General features: G+C 47.7%; 1 protein-coding gene across 1 annotated transcript in view; it reads left to right on the top strand.

Annotated features, from left to right (window-relative positions):
• The window catches only part of CCNH (cyclin H), a 211,271-nt gene that overhangs the window by 153,525 nt on the left and 39,165 nt on the right, over positions 1–18,581 (top strand). The window contains exon 7 of the mRNA XM_085632430.1: positions 1,960–2,030. Within this exon, the coding sequence (XP_085488556.1) occupies positions 1,960–2,030 (71 nt within the window). The remainder of the gene's footprint in view (positions 1–1,959; positions 2,031–18,581) is intronic.

Below are 18,581 nucleotides of genomic sequence, written 5' to 3'. Positions count from 1 at the left end.
GGGTCGTACTACGTACCAACCCCAAATTCATGCCCAAGGTAATATCGCAGTTCCACATGAATCAGACTATTGAACTGCCCGTTTTCTTCCAAAACCCACAAACTGTTGAAGAAAGGGCACTACATACACTAGATGTACGGAGGGCCCTCATGTACTACATCGACAGGACTAAACCATTCAGGAAGACAAAACAACTGTTCGTTGCCTTTGCCCCACACCACAAAGGTAACGCCATCTCCAAAGCAGGGATAGCCAGATGGATAGTTAAGTGTATTCAAATCTGTTATCAAAAGGCAAAACGCACATTAACTATTCCACCACGAGCCCACTCAACACGTAAGTTGGGGGCTTCCATGGCCTTCCTAGGAAATATTCCCCTGCATGATATATGCAGAGCAGCCACATGGTCCACTACACACACATTTACAAAACACTATTGTGTAGATGTGCAGTCAAAACAGCAGGCAGCTGTAGGACAGGCTGTTCTCAAGACGCTTTTTCAGACCGCTGCAGCTGGCACGGGTAGCCGCCGCTAATAGAGGGCACTGCTATGTATTCTATGCACAGATATGAATTCAGCAGCCCACATGCCTCGAACTGAATATGCTACTTACCAGTATGCATCTGTTCTTGGCATGTAGGGCTGCTGACATTCATATCGCCCTCCCTCCTCCCCGGCGCCTGTCGCAGCTGCAGCTCTCAGAATTACTGCAAGCATGGTCATCACTTTCTGTATCTACTCCATCACTGCCACAATGGCGAAAAACAATCTGAGGATGGAGAGGATGCCCATGCGCACTGTAGTCCAGGGGAGGAGTCACCTATCCAAGGATACTTCGAAGACTCTTCCAGGACAACAACGTGCAAACATCCGGACCCAACACTAGGCAGCGATCTATGCACAGATATGAATGTCAGCAGCCCTACATGCCAAGAACAGATGCATACTGGTAAGTAGCATATTCATTTCCCAGCTTAACTAGTCTCAAACGGATGCATGCTCCCCTCTGCTCCCAGTTTCTTTTACCGTGCTCTGCTAGAAAACAGTCAGTAAGGGAACCCTCATCCCTGCTTGGTTACCGTACTGTGCATAATTCACACACCGGACGTGCATTTCAGAAATTAACATTTTCAATATTTTATACAACAAAGCCAAAAGTGTTGCTTATTTGTCTTATGCAGCTAACACCAATTGTCAAAGCCAATAGTCCTGGCTTGTTGTATGTGTAATGTTACGTGATGTATTCTATATTTGAATGCAATGACAGAAGCAGAAAAATTCCACTTGGGCAGCACACTACGCCACACTTTAGCTTTAAACATCTAAAATCAGTAGCTCTGGCTAAATACTTATGAGGTCCCCAAAGCAAGGCCTATTGGCTATGCCAATGCTTGTTACTCCTGTGATCAGGCAAATTCTCTCAATAGGAAAAAGGGTGTAATCAATACACCAATGCCCATTTAAGCACCCGCCTACAATGCCTTAGTTAAACGTCATGTCAGCGTTAAAGTGATGACATCAATGATGTCACAAGAAAGGTCTTTACTAGTGTCTCTGTTTTAACTGAGTTCAAGGGCAAAAATGTTCAACTAGTGTGAATTTGCAGCGCGAAGAAAGCATGGGCTACATAAGTTATACCTATGGCTCAAATTATGGACATTTAGATTGATCTTCTTAAAAATACTCCCTTCATGTAAGATATTTACTTCTTTACTCACTAAAACATAATTTTGCTCCCAACAGTCAAATGTAGGGAGCACAATAGTCCCAATCCCAAAGTTCAGCTGGTCCCTCTGCCTGCAACTCGGTAAAATGCAATTGGAAGGGCACTCGCACTATGTACTTGTCAACCGTTTTCAACAACTTCCATAAAAGCTGTACCTTCAAAGGTCATCATGTCAGTGCGGCATGCTCATTTACACACCACAATTTTGACTATTTTCCTCTGTGTTTTTCAGTTACCTTTTGGAGTGTCTTTCAATGAAGGAAAACCAAGACGCTATGGCTCGATTACGGGAAGATATGAAATGTAGGTATTTATTTTCCAAGTACACTTCTCTTAATTGCCATTCATTTGCAAAACATTTCAGCTCTACCTAGCCTTGTAGTCATTCTCCTGGACATTGCTCACTGATTTGCTCCTGTTTTATGAAGTTTGAATTCTAATATTATTGTAGATAAAAACAGTGAATGTGACCCTTTCTGCTTGTTTGCAACAGTGTCGTTTTTAAGGATGATGGGTGCATAGTCCTAATAATGAGTCTTTGGTTTGGCATAATAAACATAAAGGTGACATTTAGCATGGATGGATGCCAGAGGGGCTGGAAGGTTTACTTACTGCACATGTAACATGAACTCTACCCCGAACTATCTCTTTTGGTGCAGGTCTGCGAATATTTTTAAAATATGTGTGGTGCCAGACCCTTTTTGTACTCTGTCAGTAAGTGGGAGTAGCGGAGTTCAAGCAGAAGTGAATTCCAGGACGTTGGTCTCAGAGTTGAGAAGAACTCATCCTTCAGTAGACTTAAGTGTATGTTGGGGCACACCAAGAGCTTTTGCTTTGAGCCTTCAAGTTTCCTGGTAGTACTGTATGCATGGTTTCTTTTGCCTCTAACTTGGATGGAAAAATAAGAAAGTAATTAAATACCACATAACCCAGTTTGAAAGGTGTTAGTTCATGCACTGGAAGCCAGAGCATAGATAGTCTGGCTGCTATGATCTATTTTGCGTAAGCTTTTTAAAAGGAAAATTGCCACTTCTACCTGTGCTATGAAGCATGTCATTGTAAGAAATTAAGTTGTTAGTCGGGGGGGGGGGGTGACTACCCACTTAATCACAGTAATCACAATCATTGTCCATATGAACCCTCAAAGGTACTGTAGGAAAGAGCCCCTTTTTGCATGGTCACCCCCTAACTTTTTGCCTGATATCTGATGCACTCTGAGTGTGCCCTGGATCCCTGCCAATCAGGTTCCCAGGTCCTGTGTTCTTTCCCAAAACTGTACCATTGCTCCCAAAATTGTCACTCCTCTGGTTCGCATACAAGTCCCTTGTAAAAGGTACCAGTGGTACCAACGGCCTTGTGACCAGAGAGGGTCCCTTAGGGCTGCAGCATGTATTGTTCCATCCTAAAGGACCTCATACCAAACACATACACCCTGACATTGCAGGCTCTGTGTTGTGGTGTAGCTAAACTAAGTCGACACGGAACACCTTCATGGGTGTCATGCCTACCCACCACTGACTGTGGCATAGGTCAGTTATCCCTCTGGCAGGCCTTACAGCCCTATGGCAGGGTGCACTATACCACAGGTGAGGACATAGCTGCATGAACACTATGCCCCTACAGTGTCTGAGTCCATTCTAGGACACTTAGTGCAGTGAAGCCATTTTGAGTACATGGGCTGGGTGTTTAACACAAATTTCACAGCTCCATGATTGCTTTACTGAAGTCTGAGAAGTTTGGTATCGAACTTCTCCGCATAATAAACCGACACTGATGCCAGTGTTGGATTATTATGAAATGCACTCAGAGGGCTTCTTAGAGATACCCCTGAAAAACGACCAGCTTCTAGTGTATTGGCTTACTGGTTGCTGCCAGCCAGCCCGCACCAGACTGGTGTCTGACCTCATGGGGTGAGAGCCTTTGTTTCTTACCTCCGAGAGCACAAAGCCTGCTCTGTGTGAAGGTGCTTCTCACCTCCCCCTAGCAGGAACTGCACCACTTGGCGATCAGCCTCAAAGGCTTTCACCTTGTGTTATGCTGATCTGGGCAGCTCCACCTGAAGGAGATGCCTGCCTCCCTGTTCCAACCCCACTTTTTGGTGGCAGGACAGGCAGGGAAAATTATTAAACAGAGTAGGAGTGTCCAGCTTGGCTTGGGACACCCCTACTGTGGCCAGGAGCTGAGGTGAACCCCTCTATTCAGAATCCTCCATCTTTGCTGGAGGATTAGGCTCAATAGGAATAGGGATGTACCCCTCTCCCGAAAGGGAGGGTGCACCCAAAGGGTGTAGTCACCCTAGGGGACAGTATCCATTGGCTACTGCCCCCCTGACCTCAGTAACGCCTTAAATTTAGTGTTTGAGGGTTCCCCTGAACCTTGTTTCTCAGATTAGACGACCTACGAAGAAGGACCGAAAAGCAGTGCAGCAGTGGAGAAGACGACAACTGACTTGGCCCCAGTCCTACCTTCCTGTCTCCTCCTCCAGCGACCCTGCTTAAAGAAACCCGCATGTCACGTGGCTAGCAACTCTCCAGCTACTGCAGAGACCTGAGCTGCCTTCAAAAAAGACTCTGTCTCCTGTGGACACCGGATTTGTCCAGCAAAGGCAACCTACAACAAGGACTCCAGTGCCTCCTGGAACCACGAGTCCTCACCACTCTGCACCTTTTGCCCTCAGCCTGAGTCCAGGTGGCCAAACGATCAGTAACATCTCCCGGGCGATCCTGACCTGGGATCCAGTGTTGAACTGCCTCTCGTGAACTTCCGCACAACGCCTGCAGCCTCATCTTGAATGGTCCCCCCACGGCGACCGGATCTGGTGAGAGAATCCCAACACCTAAAGACACCCCTGCACCCGCAGCAACAAGGCTTTGTGGTGCCCAACAGACGGTGTCCCATCATCCCCCCACTATCCAACTCACCTCCCCAGTTGTTGGATTCCTTCAGCTAGTCTTCTAGACCGAGCCTGCAGCCTTTGTCTCCAACCGAGGATCTCCATTAATATTTCTAGGGTACCCAATGCCCCCTTTGCACCCTGTGGCCGCTTGTGATGCAGCTTTGGTGCTGTGTGGTGGCCCCTACAGTGCTAACATCAACCCACCAGGGCCTGTGTCCCTGAACCATGGGTACTTACCGACATCTGGTGCCTCTTTGAGGTGCCCCCACCTCCCATAGGCTAACATTGGGCCCAGTGACCTCTGCACCCGGCCGCCTCAGTACAGCTGGTGGTGCAGTACCCACCTTGGTCCGACCCTTGCCCAATGTTGGTCTAACCCTTTGGAGACTGAGCTTGTAAGTTGAGTGCTTACCTGAAAATTACTTACCAGATTTTCCTCCCATAGGATTGCATTGGTTTCTCTCTGTGTTGCACTAAATGTTGATTTTGAGAATAGTACAAAGTAACGCTTTGACATTGAAAAGCATTTCATGCACCTTTAAAGTACTTTTAATGTTTATATAAACATTTGCCAACTGTATATTGAAAGTATTAACATTTCTGAAAAGTCTCCTTACCTGTAACTGAGTTCCACTTGGTTCATAAAATAATAGTAACTAAAGTAATATTTTTGTAAACATTGACCTGGAGTTAGTCATTGAGTGTGTGTTCCTGCTTTGTATGCGTGTGTCCAACAAATGCATTCACACTACCCTCTGATAATCCCTAATTGCTCAACCCCGCTGCTACTAAATTGAGAGTAAGGTATTCTCAACTTTATCCTTTGCTATACCTTTGGGGACTTGCTGGAATCATTACACACTAGATCTCTTTTTGATGTACTACATAGAGGGCCAGATTCCTACAGTTAGTAAATTAACTTGAGTTTAATCCCCTGGTAGCTATGACACAGAGCAGGCCAGCTTCATTTAGGGCAATGTAATACATGTACATTGTACCAAAACAGTAATTAAGTTAAAACACACCACAATAAAAATAAAAAAATAAATTAGAAACATAGTCAATTTTAATAAATAAATAAAATTATTGGTGTCTCCTGACTGGAGGAACAAAGGAAGTGGTCTGTCCATGTGTCATCTGGCATCTACCTTTGACAGGGGAGGCTCTTTGAAGTAAATTAAGTTCCTGGACACAGCCCAAATGGTCACCATGCCAGTTGACAGTGTAAAGGGAACTTTTTTCAAGCAAGAAAAAGGTAACTTTCCAAGACAGCTTTTTCCTTAATATTTCTCAAAAATCTGATTTGACCATTAAATTGGTCTCTTGATTAATATTAAGAGTTGTCGAATCCTATTTCTAGCGGGTCCCTATCCTGAGAGAGCTGAATTATGATTTAAAGTTGCTTCTCAGTGTTTCTCTTAGCCAGCAAGTCTGCCTACAGTTAAAATAGCCTTTGGGTACTAATCACTGTAAGGACATGTCGACATAAAATGTCTACATATCATACTTTTAAATCCCCTGCCTTGTGGGCTACAAGGCCTACTTAGGGGTGACTTATTTATATTTAAAAGGATTAGACCTCTCAAAATGGTTTAAATTGAGATGTTGAATTGTTGTTTTTACACTGCTACGGTCTGGCTACAGTGGTAGACCTGAAGGAGGTTTGCATTCCCAGGCATAATAGGTGCTGCAGTTCACTAGTGATATTTAACTTAAACGTCCTGGACACCATGTGCCATATTCTAGGGACTTGTAGGGGAGTTAAATATGCCAAAGGAGAGACTAGTCACTTTGTTACTGTTAATCAGAAGTAAAGTGCATGAGGTTCTAGAGGCAGTACAAACAGAAAAGAGGACACAAATATTTGATTCTAGAAACGTTTACTCAATTAACTTTGAAAAGATTAAGGATGCTTTATCTGTTCTACCGTTTATACAAAGCTATTACGTTGTAAGTTGGTTACAGCCATCTTCCTATAAATCTTGTCCAGAGCATTCTGCAGAACTACCTTTAAAGACAAACTTTTGAAAATTTAATATACAGTATTTTGTCTGCATACAAGTGTAGAGCAACAGCCTGGTCAGTAAACATATAAAATAGCAGGGCTAAGTATATGTTAAAAGGAATAAGTCACAGTGCAGAGTCTGCAGAAATCAACATGTCTGGATCTCCTCATTTGGCCGGTTTAACCCAAGCAAAATTTGTGGAGACTACCGGGATAAGAAAGATCTAGACAAGAGAATAGTTTCTTGGTCAACCTCTGCTACAAGGTCAGTCTCTTCATGAGAATGTCATTGCACACTTGTTAAACTCTGTTGAAAGATACAGCATTAACAACATGCCTCTTGTCTCCTCATTTTCCACATCAAAAGTCATCACTAAAGAGTCAGTGTATTTTCCATCCCAGGTTGCAACCCAAATCAAGACTGAATCTGTGATGGACAAGAAAATCTTGCAGTGACCTGGCGCAGTGCCAAGAGAATTTCAGCTACTACTCGGGTGGAAATTAGACATAATGTTAAGGTCTAGACTAGGGGTTTAGTAAGTGGAACTATCTACCCTTCAAGGCCCAGGCGACAGGACTCTCTAGGAAAGATAGGTTGATCAAATTGCAGATAGAGGGTATGACCCTTCTCTACACAGAACTCTTTCAAAAGCCAAGCAAATGCATGGGCAAACGGTTAATCAGTAAGCTTGAGGGAGTGTGCTCAATTCCTTCAAGTGAATTTGGTTTCACTGTGTAAATCTTCCTTGGGTGGTTTATAAGTCTGACATCAGTTAATCATTCAGTGACAAGTGTGAGTTTTTTTTATTGCAAAGGTTGCATTTGCCAGGACTCCTGCCTGAGTATGTCCAAGACGACTGGAGTCTTTTCTAAATAACTACAGAAGAACCCGCCAGCAGCAAGGAAGCCCGGAGACGCGAGTTTCCACGCACAAGAGTAATTATAGGTCAGAGGTGTATAGGAAGTCAATCGCACGACCTGAACGGTCACAACGGAAAGGCGGCGCAAGTGTCTAGGCGCCCCCATTGCCCAACAGGGCATTATTAGGCTGTCATCATCCCCCTTCTATGTCCTGATGAAGACCCGCACTGACTAACTAGTGGTGCAGACCCTGTGTTGAAACGTCGACAATATCCCTTGGACCATTCCTTAGTCTCTGCGAAAAAGACTTATTCAATCAATTCCCAGAATCATTGATTTCCAATACCTGATTCCTGGCCACCAATTTTCTTGTACATATTTTTAGTCACCTTGTACATATTGTGCACCATTACTGTATCACTGAGCACTAGATGTCACTTTTGTCATAGACCACAACATATTTCCCTTTGTGTTTTGACAGCCTTACAAAGTATGTTGGGGTGTTTATAAAGTTGTAATTTATAAAAATGAACGAGATACCCCATATGGTCTTCATGTGTGTTCCTTTGATTCAAAGTAAACGTGTCTTTGAATAACTCATCGAGTTTTGCGGCTGTTGAAGTAATATGTGATACCCGACAGAACCATTGTTTTCTTTATATACGATTGCCCAGGTTCTGAGGGATACTGGGTTACCCCATTGCTACTAAAACTTCACCTTCCTGTCCAGCACTCCACAGACAGTGCAATGCCGCCAACCACTTTCATATGGAAAGCAATGCAGCTGTACAGCGACAGCACCAAGCATGCTTCTCCTCTGACACCCACACTTCTGTGCTGTAACTCACGATGATCATACTTCAAACCACGGTATATAGCTAGCCTCTTTCATATCCACAAGTCTCCAAAGCTACCAACTGTGAGGATGATGGCTTACCCTCGTCTAGCATCAACATTCACTTCAGACCTATTACATCCTCTTTCACGATCATCAATGCCTACTTCACTCGGGGCATCTTCCCAAGCGTAACAAGATCCTTAAATTCCTGGAGAAACTCACACTAGACAACAGCCATGCCACTTACTGGTCCATCTCTTGTCCACTGCTTCATGGTCAACATCACCAAACGGTCTATGTGCAACTCAAAGATCATCAACAGCTTCAGATCACGCTGCAGCATTAATACAGTTATCATACAAATTGTAGACAATTGCTGCCTGACCACAGATAAAGATTTGCCCAACTCCTGATATTACTGGACCTTTAGTTGCCTTCAACAGTCAACTAACCCAGAATCATCCACACCCTTAAGTTTCAAATGGAATTCACTGAAACTATCCATTAGTTCTCCTACCTATCCATCCAACACCGGTTTGTTGAACCAGGCACCTCCATATCCCTTGAGATCCCGATCACCTGCAGTATTCTTCAGGGTTCAATCTGTTCACGGGTCATCTTCAATTTCTTCATGGAGCCCCCTTGCCCATACTCCATTTGCTGTGTTGTGCTCATCTCCCTTGCCAGCGGGAGCAGCATTGGGCCTCTGTTTGAGACCAGTACACTTCTCATCTCAACCAGTTTGCATTGGTTTGACTACACAAAACAAAATCTGGCTCGCTACAAGAAATGGATGCTCAATCAGGTTTGGCTGTCCAGCAGTGCTTAAATGTTACAGGCTCTTGTGGGATCTGACTTCCCTCCTTGACCATTTGATGGATCTAAGAACTGGATTTCTTGACTAGGACTCATTTTTTTTCCTTGTCATTTAGCCACTAAGGCGCCAGCTCACCAGTGTAAGACACACCAAGACTATCGTAGCTGAAGTGGAACCTCTATGTGGCAGTCATTCTTCCTCCGAAGTAGGTGTAAGTCTGGGAAGCCACTTCTTTTGCCTTACTACTGTGACGAGAAGGGGCATTTATCTATCTGTACTAATAACTGACTTTACCTACAAGGGAAACTAAGCAGATCTCTGGGAGGCCCAGCTGACTAGAAACCTTACATGAGGACATCGCAACAAACGAAATTCCCATGAGCCACCAAGTTGCCACAGCCCAGCTATCGTAGACCAAAACGCACAAAGAGTATCATCTGGCAGTTGAGCTACACCATCATCTGCTGTCATTGAAAGTTGTAAACCTGTACAGTTCGCGGTATATCCCAGGTCTGTAAAATGCCTGTATCTCCCCTGATTCTTTGATGCCAGATAGACCAGGAACAAATCACCCTTTACACCACGATGTGGAGTCTGGTACTGCTGGCTAGAGGAGGTAGCATGATTTTCGAACCATTGGAATTATCTTCCTATCAGTTACAATATTAACATTTAAAACCTGGGTCAGGACCTAACCCCAAAAGACCACCAGTTCAAGATTTTGGTTCTATCAGAGCATCCCATGGGTGGCCCCAGTATTTAGGGAGGAGGACTCCTAAGAAAAGTTAGCTATGAACAGGCAGTAGAACTGACTTGTGGATGTTGATGACGTTTTAACACATGGAATCTGCGGGTCTCTAATGTTCCTATAAGGAGCAATTTGGAAGCACAAGTAATACTGACATGAATCTAGTGTAAAAACCTGAAAAAAGTCCTCTTTATAAGGACGGAATCCCATCACCCACCAAGGTGGCATGCTTCATCATCTGGGTTCTCCTCTTAGTTGCAATTCCTAGTGCAACCAAGGGCTTCAACCCAGTCACTGTGAAGGGGGGAGCTCACGGATGTTTTACAAGATGGACAGTGGGTCTGATCTCCTAAGATCTATTAAGCATGTATGGAATTATGTGGAGTGAGGTGTTTGCAGTGCCAACAAAAGATATTAAAGTGATTTTAAAACTGACACAGTATTGAATTGGGGATTGGGTCCGCGCAGGTCTCTAAACATTTCCCTGAGACTCTCTATCATTTGGTGTGTCATTTGACTTTTTAACACAGCCACCTCCTAAAGTAAGCTATGAATACCCAATCTTGATACCCAGAGAAAGTCAATTGCGGTACACCAGCATTGTGGCCCCATATACTGCAGACCTTACTTGTCTTACTCCTTAGAAACCCGAGGACATGCAGAGCATGGCATGGTCCTCAAATTGGCTCCACTCCTATTCGCCTAAAGGTATGCATTCATGTAGGAAGCCAGCTTTTTATGTGGTAGTGCCAATGTAAAGGCACACCATGAAAAAAAAAAAGTACAGACGACCCTTATTGTTTTACAAGGCTTAAATTAATAATCCAAAGTGCTCTCTTTGTGGTAGTGTGGTTGAGCAGCTTAGGCTTGCCAGAGGCTAGTGTTAAGCATTTGTTGTATACACAGAATTAATTAAGGATATACCCTCTCAAGAAGGAAATCCGAGAAAAAATAGCAGATTTTTATTTAATTTTAGACACCAAGATCATCGAAATCAGAGAAGTACTTTCGGAGCTATAGGCTTTTGTAGAAATAGAAAATATAGTCGAATAACAGTTTAACGGTGTTGAGGTATGAGCCTCGAATGCGGAAATGTTATTCTACGGGAGAAACATACGCTGCATAGGTACACTTACAAACATTGTTGGAGGATGCCTTCTAGGACTTAAGGCGCTTAGGGGCCAAGGTCCAAGAAACCACCAGTAGTTAGGTTTTACCTGCCCTGGTGTGTCCGGGGGCAGAGGTGCTGGTTGCATTGGTAGCCTCGAGCGCTACATGTTAAAATCTATGGAAGAAGTCCGGCAAAACCCAAAGGAGGAGGGACTTCATTCAGGAAGGTATCTGTAGCACAGGGACTCTGTCAGTTTACGTGAACCCAGGCGTTGGGGCTCTGATACAGACATGTTTTCTCCGGCGGTTCGCTGTAGTTGGAGGCCCTCACTTGGCTTTGGTGACCCAGAGAAGAAGAGAAAACGGGGCAGTTGGGCCACTATTGACGAAGGCTTTTGGATCCTGAAGTTCCTCAATGGCAAGTCAGTGTTGGAGTCGGTGGTGTCTGGACTGGACACGCAACAAGCCTTGGTAGATGCAAGGGCTCCAGTACCCATGGTATTAGCACTGGAATCTCCTGGAGGGGTCAGCGTCTTGAGACTTGGTGAAAGCAACGGGCTGACCTCCTGGACTCACAACAACCTCTTCCTGGTGAATTGTTCCCTCAGTTGGCCCTTTGATCAGCAAGATGAAGTACCAGGTCGAGGCAGTCATTGCCTGCAGATGCAGGGGGCGGGCTCCTCCACCCCATCAGAGATGCTGCTTGGTTGTTGAAAGCTAAAACAATCCTTCACGGGTTTGTGGAGGCTGTTCAACTTTTCGACAAGTCTCTTTGTGATTGTCGTGGTGCAAGCAGCCAGGCAGTGTTTGACGCCAGTCTCAGTGCAGGACCTCTGTTCTACCGACCATGGCTCTTTGTTCTTCCTTCAGTTCCCATTAGATAAATCCGAGTTCCTGGTGTCTGGGGGGGGCCCCCATAAATAATTAATTTAGAGGCATTTTGGGGAGTGTGGGGTAGTAGCCAATGAGCGATTTCCCCCTGTGGAGAGTGGACATAATCCGGACCCAGATTTCCAAGGTTCACAAAATTGAAAACTTCAGGTGGCCCTCCTTAGGGGTGTGCCTAGCCTGACACGCCTTCTCACTATCTAATTTTCCTACCTGTTCTGGTGCCTTTTGGGCCTCAGGGTAGGGATGGGGTCGCATTCTCCAGGTCTGGGGAAAGTCAAGGTAGCATATCATAGGTTGCAGAGGCTTTAAAGCCTCTGGCCTTGATCTACTAAATCACTAACCATCATGCTGGAGGTGTTACCAGTTTCCTGCAGAGCAGGTATTGGTTCTGGCCTCAGAGTGTAGGCTCCCACCTACAGGGGTGTCGGAAATTTGACTCTGGTGACAAGCTGGATGGTACCAGTCAGCCAGCACACTAGTGGACTAGTAGGTTTTCAGAGGTCACCTCTAAGGTACTCTCTGAATGCAAGTAACGAACAAGTTACTTACCTTCGGTATCGATATATCTGTAAGAGACATAGATTAGTTAAAGATTCATTACCTGTACAATTACCCCCAGGCATCAGACTGGATCCGGAGAATTTTTCGTCCGCAGTACCCCTGCGCGTCAAAAGGTGGCGTAGGTCGGCTCCGCGTTCGTCGATGGTGTCGTGGTCGCTGGGATGACGTCGCGGTAGCTACTTGGACGCCGCCCTCGCGCGCTGATATCCGTTCTTTTACACAACATTCCATGCCAGAAGCGCAGAGCCATGCACAACACTGACCACTGGTGCACAAAACTAGGGCCCTGCAAGGGATTCCCTGACCCTAGAAGTCAGTTCGCAGAACGGGGAGGATGGGTGAGGTGGTAAGGAATCTATAACTAATCTATGTCATTTACAGATATATCGTTACCGAAGGTAAGTAACTTGTTCATCTGAAAGAGACAATTAGTTATAGATTCATTACCTGTAGAATAGATACCCCAGCAATACCAACCCCGGAGGTGGGTCTGCGAACCAAGTTCACACCAGAAAGTCCTGGAGAACAGAACGGCCAAAGAAGCAGTCTCTCTAGGCTTGGCTGTCCAGGCAGCAGTGCTAAGTGAACGTGTGCAGAGATGCCCACGTATCTGCCTGACAGATGTCGTTGAGGGGGACTCATACCAAAGCAGCGGTAGCTGCCGTCGCCCTGGTGGAATGGGCGCGCAATCCCACTGGAGGCTCCTTTGCCAAAGAGTAGCCAGCTTTAATGCACATAATGACCCACCTAGAGATGGTCTATATGTGCACGGCCTGACCATTTTGGGCGCCCACGTAGCCAACAAAGAGCTGGTCATCCACCCGGAATAGCTTGGTGCGATCCAAATAAAAGGAAAGCGCCCGTTTTGGATCCAGACGGTGGAGCCTCTGTTCCTCCTTAGAAGGATGTGGAGGCAGAAAGAAGGTGGGCAAAGTGATGGTTTGACCAGTGTGGAAAGAAGAACCCACCTTGGGAAGAAAGGTCTGGTTCTGAGGACAACCTTGTCAGGATGAACAGCCAGAAAAGGAGGCTTTGAAGAAAGAGCTTGGAGCTCACTCATCCTGCGAGCAGAGGTGATGTGATGGCAACCAGAAAGGCAGTCTTTCAAGTACAATGTCTGAGAAGACCGTTATAAAGCGGCTCAAAGGGAGCACACATAAGGTAAGTAAGAACCAAGTTCAAGTCCCACTGAGGCATTACGAAGGGAACAGGAGGAAAAAGATGAGTAATGTCCTTAAGGAAGCGATTTACAACAGGGGTCTTAAAAAGAGAAGGCTGATTAGGAAGCCTAAGAAAGGCTGAAATGGCTGAGAGGTAGCCCTTCAGGGGGTCCAGAGCAGAGCCCTGCTGGGCTAAAGACAGGAGGAACAAGAGAACCTCAGAAAGAGGGGCAGAAAGGGGATCCACAGCCTTTGCTGTGCACCATGCCACAAATTTGTTCCATCTGCAGGCGTATACCGTCTTAGTGGAGGGACGCCTGGCTGCCAAGATATCACAGACATCGGGAGGAAGGTCAAAGGCTGTCAACTGTCACCGCTCAATCTCCACGCAAGGAGTTAGAGACTGGACAGGTTCAGGTGGAGGACCGTCCCCTGCTGCTGCGACAGAATTTCCTCCCGAAGAGTCAGCCGGATCGGAGGATCGATGGCCATGTGTAACACCTCGGGATACCAGACTCTTTGTGCCCAATCTGGAGCCACAAGAATTATTTGGGCCCGGTTGCGCTTGATCTTCTTCAGCACTCTGGGCAGTAGTGGTATAGGCGGAAAGGCGTATAGAAGACTGCAACTCCAACTGTGACAAAAAGCGCCGCCTAGCGAGTGCCGCCTTGGAAATTCCAACGCGCAGAATTGCTGACATTTCGTGGTCTCTTCGGTGGTGAATAGATATAACCAAGGCTCTCCCCACTGCTGAAAGAGACCTTGCACCACCTCCGAGTGAAGATGCCATTCGTGATCCATCGTGCACCTGCGGCTGAGTTCGTCCACTCTGGCGTTCAGTGATGTTCCAGCCATGTCCAGAGACCGAGAGCCTCTTGACATAGGGTCCACGACCCCACCCCGCCTTGTTTGTTGCAGTACCACATGGCGGTGGTGTAGTCCGTGAACACCTGCACGACTCTTCCCCGGACAGAGGGAAGGAATGCTTTCAGTGCAAGACTGATCGCCCAAAGCTCCAGAAGGTTGATGTGGAGCCCAGACTCCGCCGGAGACCAGAGGCCTCTGATCTCAGCCTCTCCCATGTGGCCGCCCCAACTTAGAAGTGATGCATCTGTCCCCACTGGGAACTCTCGTTGGGGTATGGAGAGGGACCCGCCGTTGACCCGATCCTAGTTTGTTAGCCACCACTGCAATTGACGTGCAGTGCTCTCCGAGATCTGAACGCAATCGGACAGATTCCCCTGATGCTATGCCCATTGGAACTTCAGGTCCCACTGCAGAGCCCTCATATGCCACCTGGCATGATCAGCCAGCAGGATGTAGAAGGCCATGAGGCCCAGTAGCCTCAGGGTCATTCTGACCGAAACCCAGGATAGAGGCTGAAAGATCGGAATCCTAGTCCGAATATCCCGGACTCACTGCTCCTGTCCTGTCCAGAACCGCTCCGATGAAAAGGAGCTTCTGAGAGGGAATCAGGTGTGACTTTGGCACGTTTATAGTGAACCCCAGGGAGTGCTGGAGGTCCGCCGTAGTCTGCAGGTGGGAGACGCCTGCCAGGGGCGAGCCCGCCTTCAACAGCCAATTGTAGAGAATGGGGAAGAATGGAACCCTTGATCTGCACAGATGAGCTGCGACCACCGCCAGCACTTTCGTGAACACCCGAGAGGCGCTCATATGGCCAATGGGGAGCATGGTAAACTGAAAGTGCTTGTGGCCTACTGTGAGCCGCAGGTAACGCCGGTGGGCCGGCACGACGGGGATGTGAAAGTAAGCGTCCTGCAAGTCCAGCGCTACCATCCCGTCTCCAGGGTCGAGGGCAGACAGGACCTGAGCTAGCATCAACATTTTAAACTTCTCCTTCCGGAGGAAGCGGTTGACGTTCCTGAAATCCAAGATAGGACGTGGCCTTTGTCCTTCTTGGGCACCAGCAAGTAGTGGGTATAACAACCATGACCTACGTCTGGGACAGAAACTCGCTTGATGACTCCCTTGGCCAAGAGAGACGAAACTGCCTGTTGGAGAAGGGCCAGATGATCCTCCGACGATGGTGCTGAGGTGGCATGGATGATGGGGTAGTCTCGAAGGAGAGGGACTAGCCCCTTCAGACTATCTGCAAAACCCACCTGTCCGACGTGATGGTGCACCAGTGGGGGAGGTGATGGCGAAACCTGCTGCCCACTAGCGATTGGTGGCCCTGAAAGGTCGGGCTAGGAGGGTTTGGATGCTGCTGCAGAGGGTGTGATGGTGCACTGGCCCGCTCGTTGTCCCCCAGACCCACGGCAGTCGATCCTACGTCCCCAGACGTGCAGGGGCTGAACAGCTTGCGCTGGCCTGTGGAACGTGGTGGGGCACCCCTTCCGTAGCCACACAAGGGGCGAAAAGCAGACTGCACAGGGCGGGTGGTGGAGAGGCCCAAGGACTTGACCATAGCCCAAGAGTCCTTGAAGCGCTCTGGCCGTTGTCTGATTGTTGCCGAACAGGCGACGGCCATCAAAGGGCATGTCCATTAGGGTAGCTTGGACATCCCCGGAAAAACCAGTCGACCTCAGCCAGGCGTAGCGTGGAAGTGCTACCGACATTGAGATCGTCCTGCCTAGCGAGTCGGCGGTGTCCAGTCAGCATCGAATGGTAAACTTTACTGTGGCTCTCCCCTCGGCAACTGCAAGGGAGAGTACGGCCTGGTCCAACTATGGGCACTGGGGCAGCACCTGTGCTACCGTATCCCACACAGAGTGGGTGTAACAGCCCAACAGACATGCAGTGTTTACCGTCCGCCGTCCCAAGCTGGAGGAAGAAAACCTCTTGTTCCCAAGATGGTCCAGCTTTTTAGATTCTCTATCAGGTGGTGCGTTAGGGAATGCGCCTTTGGACGTCGAGGCTTGGACCACCAAGCTCTCAGGGGTGGGGTGTTGGGAGAGGAAAGTGGGGTCGCCTGAAGCCGGGCGGTGGCATCAGGCAATCATCCTATCCACAGGAGCCCCTGTGTTGGGCCTGGACCAGTTGCCCACAAGGATTTCAGTTAGGGATTAATCAGTAGCAGAGGCTCCGAAGAGCTTGCTGCCAGTTGAAGCACCTCTGTCAGGAGGCTATTCCTGACCGCCACCGTAGGTAGCTCGAGGTTGAGAGCCTCTGCTGCCCTACGCGCCACCACTAGATAAGAAGCTCCCTACTCCATAGCCGTGGTAGGAGGAGACATCATACCAAGGTCTGGGGAGGTGTCCAGACCACTGGCATCCCCCAACTCCTCTCTCCAGTCCGAATCATACTCCAACTGGTCAGTTAAAGGGTCTCCAGATCCTCCCTGTCCTCCTCACCCTCCTCTGGTTGCCAATCTGGCCTAAAAGAACCAGGGTGGAACAGGGGTCAAAAGTACCAGTCGACGCCCGATCCGGCATCGGTCCATGTCGGTTCAGCTCCGTGCCCACGTCTGGATGGAGGCCTGTGTCGACGCCAGCTGGGAACACAACTGGCGTTGGCTGCGGGTGTGGTGCTGGTTGAATAGACACCGGTGGATGGGTTATGAGGTTGACTGGCACCGATCCGGATCCAGGCTGGGTCCAAGGGGACCCTGCGGTGCCGGGGCCGAAGCTGCCAGTGTCGAAGGCCCAGGGCCCCCAGCCAAGTCCTTGGGGCCCAAGGGCACACCAACTGAGTCGGGCTGACCAAAGATGGCATGCATCGCTTCAGAAAAACTTTGAAGCTGGGCAAGGGTCGCTCTAGGTCCCGGAAAGGGAGGGAAACTCTGAGCCGACCATTTGGGCTCCGTACGATGAGCCGCGGGAGGGGCACCACCTGCATCCCTCGTCGCGTTGGCCGACAGACGGGGAGAACGCGTAGAGCGACGATGCTTCTTCGTCTTCTACTTGTGCTTCGACGTACCCGAAGATGAAGACTTCGATGACGAATGCTGGTGGTGGCTTCGCAACCGGTCCCTTGACCTCCCGCGCTATTGGGACCTCGAACGGCATGCAGCTGACTGCCTGGCCTCGAGAAGCTTTCGGGACTGCTCCCGCAAAGACTTCGGATTCATGGTCCGGCAGTTGGAACACGACTTGGGATCATAGTCGCATTCCAGGTACCACAGGCACTCACGGTGCCGACCCTTCACCAACCTCAGTTTTCAGCAGGAACCGCAAGCCTTGAAACCGGGCATCCCTGACATGCACCAGGAGTCGAAGACTCAAAAACGGTGTCGACAAAAGTCTGCAAAAAGTGACTGGAGGTACCGCTCTCTCCAGAGCTGCGCTGACGGGCGCGGAGAAAGAGAAACTGATGTCCGCGCACGAAGGCGGCGTCTAAGTAGCTACTACGACATCATCTCTGGGTGCATGACGCCAACGACGAACGCGGAGCCGACCGGCGCCACCTTTCTACACACAGGGGTACTGCTGACGAAAAATTCTCCGGATCCAGTCTGACGCCTTGAGGTAATTCTACAGGTAAGGAATCTATAACTAATTGTCTCTTTCAGATAGACCCTCACATGTATTATAGTTAGGTTATCTGGTTTTAGGTTTAAACATATAATAACTGCTAAAACCTGACCGAAAGGAAAATAGCCATCACCAGTGTAAACATATAAACACTGAAAAAACACCTTCGCAACCACAAACTAAGTGCCATTCAAAGAAAGGAAAGGATGAGTGAAAGAGTCATTTTTATTTCTTCCTGAAGGGGCCAATACAATGCAACTTTGTTATACAAGGCGGCAGCAAGAAAGACTGGGCTAACATTATTCTGCTTGAGTTTTGTTGGTTAGGGATGTCACTAAAATATTGTCTCTTCTTTCTGCTTTTTTCAGTTTTGTGGTCTTTGGTCTAAAGATTCAGTATTTAGAAGCCTGTTTTAGGTCTTATTTAGTTGTTTTAAAAACTAGATAATCAGGAAATATCAAAATCAATTGATATTGTGGCTACATTTATTTCACTGATTGGTAAAATGGCTGGTTTCATAAGAATCTTTCCCAA

The sequence above is a fragment of the Triturus cristatus genome, chromosome 2_1 (assembly GCF_964204655.1).
Source record: "Triturus cristatus chromosome 2_1, aTriCri1.1, whole genome shotgun sequence".
In the NCBI taxonomy this organism is placed as follows: domain Eukaryota; kingdom Metazoa; phylum Chordata; class Amphibia; order Caudata; family Salamandridae; genus Triturus; species Triturus cristatus.
Note: the sequence above shows the minus strand (reverse complement) of the source record. Positions and strands in the feature narration are given on the sequence as shown.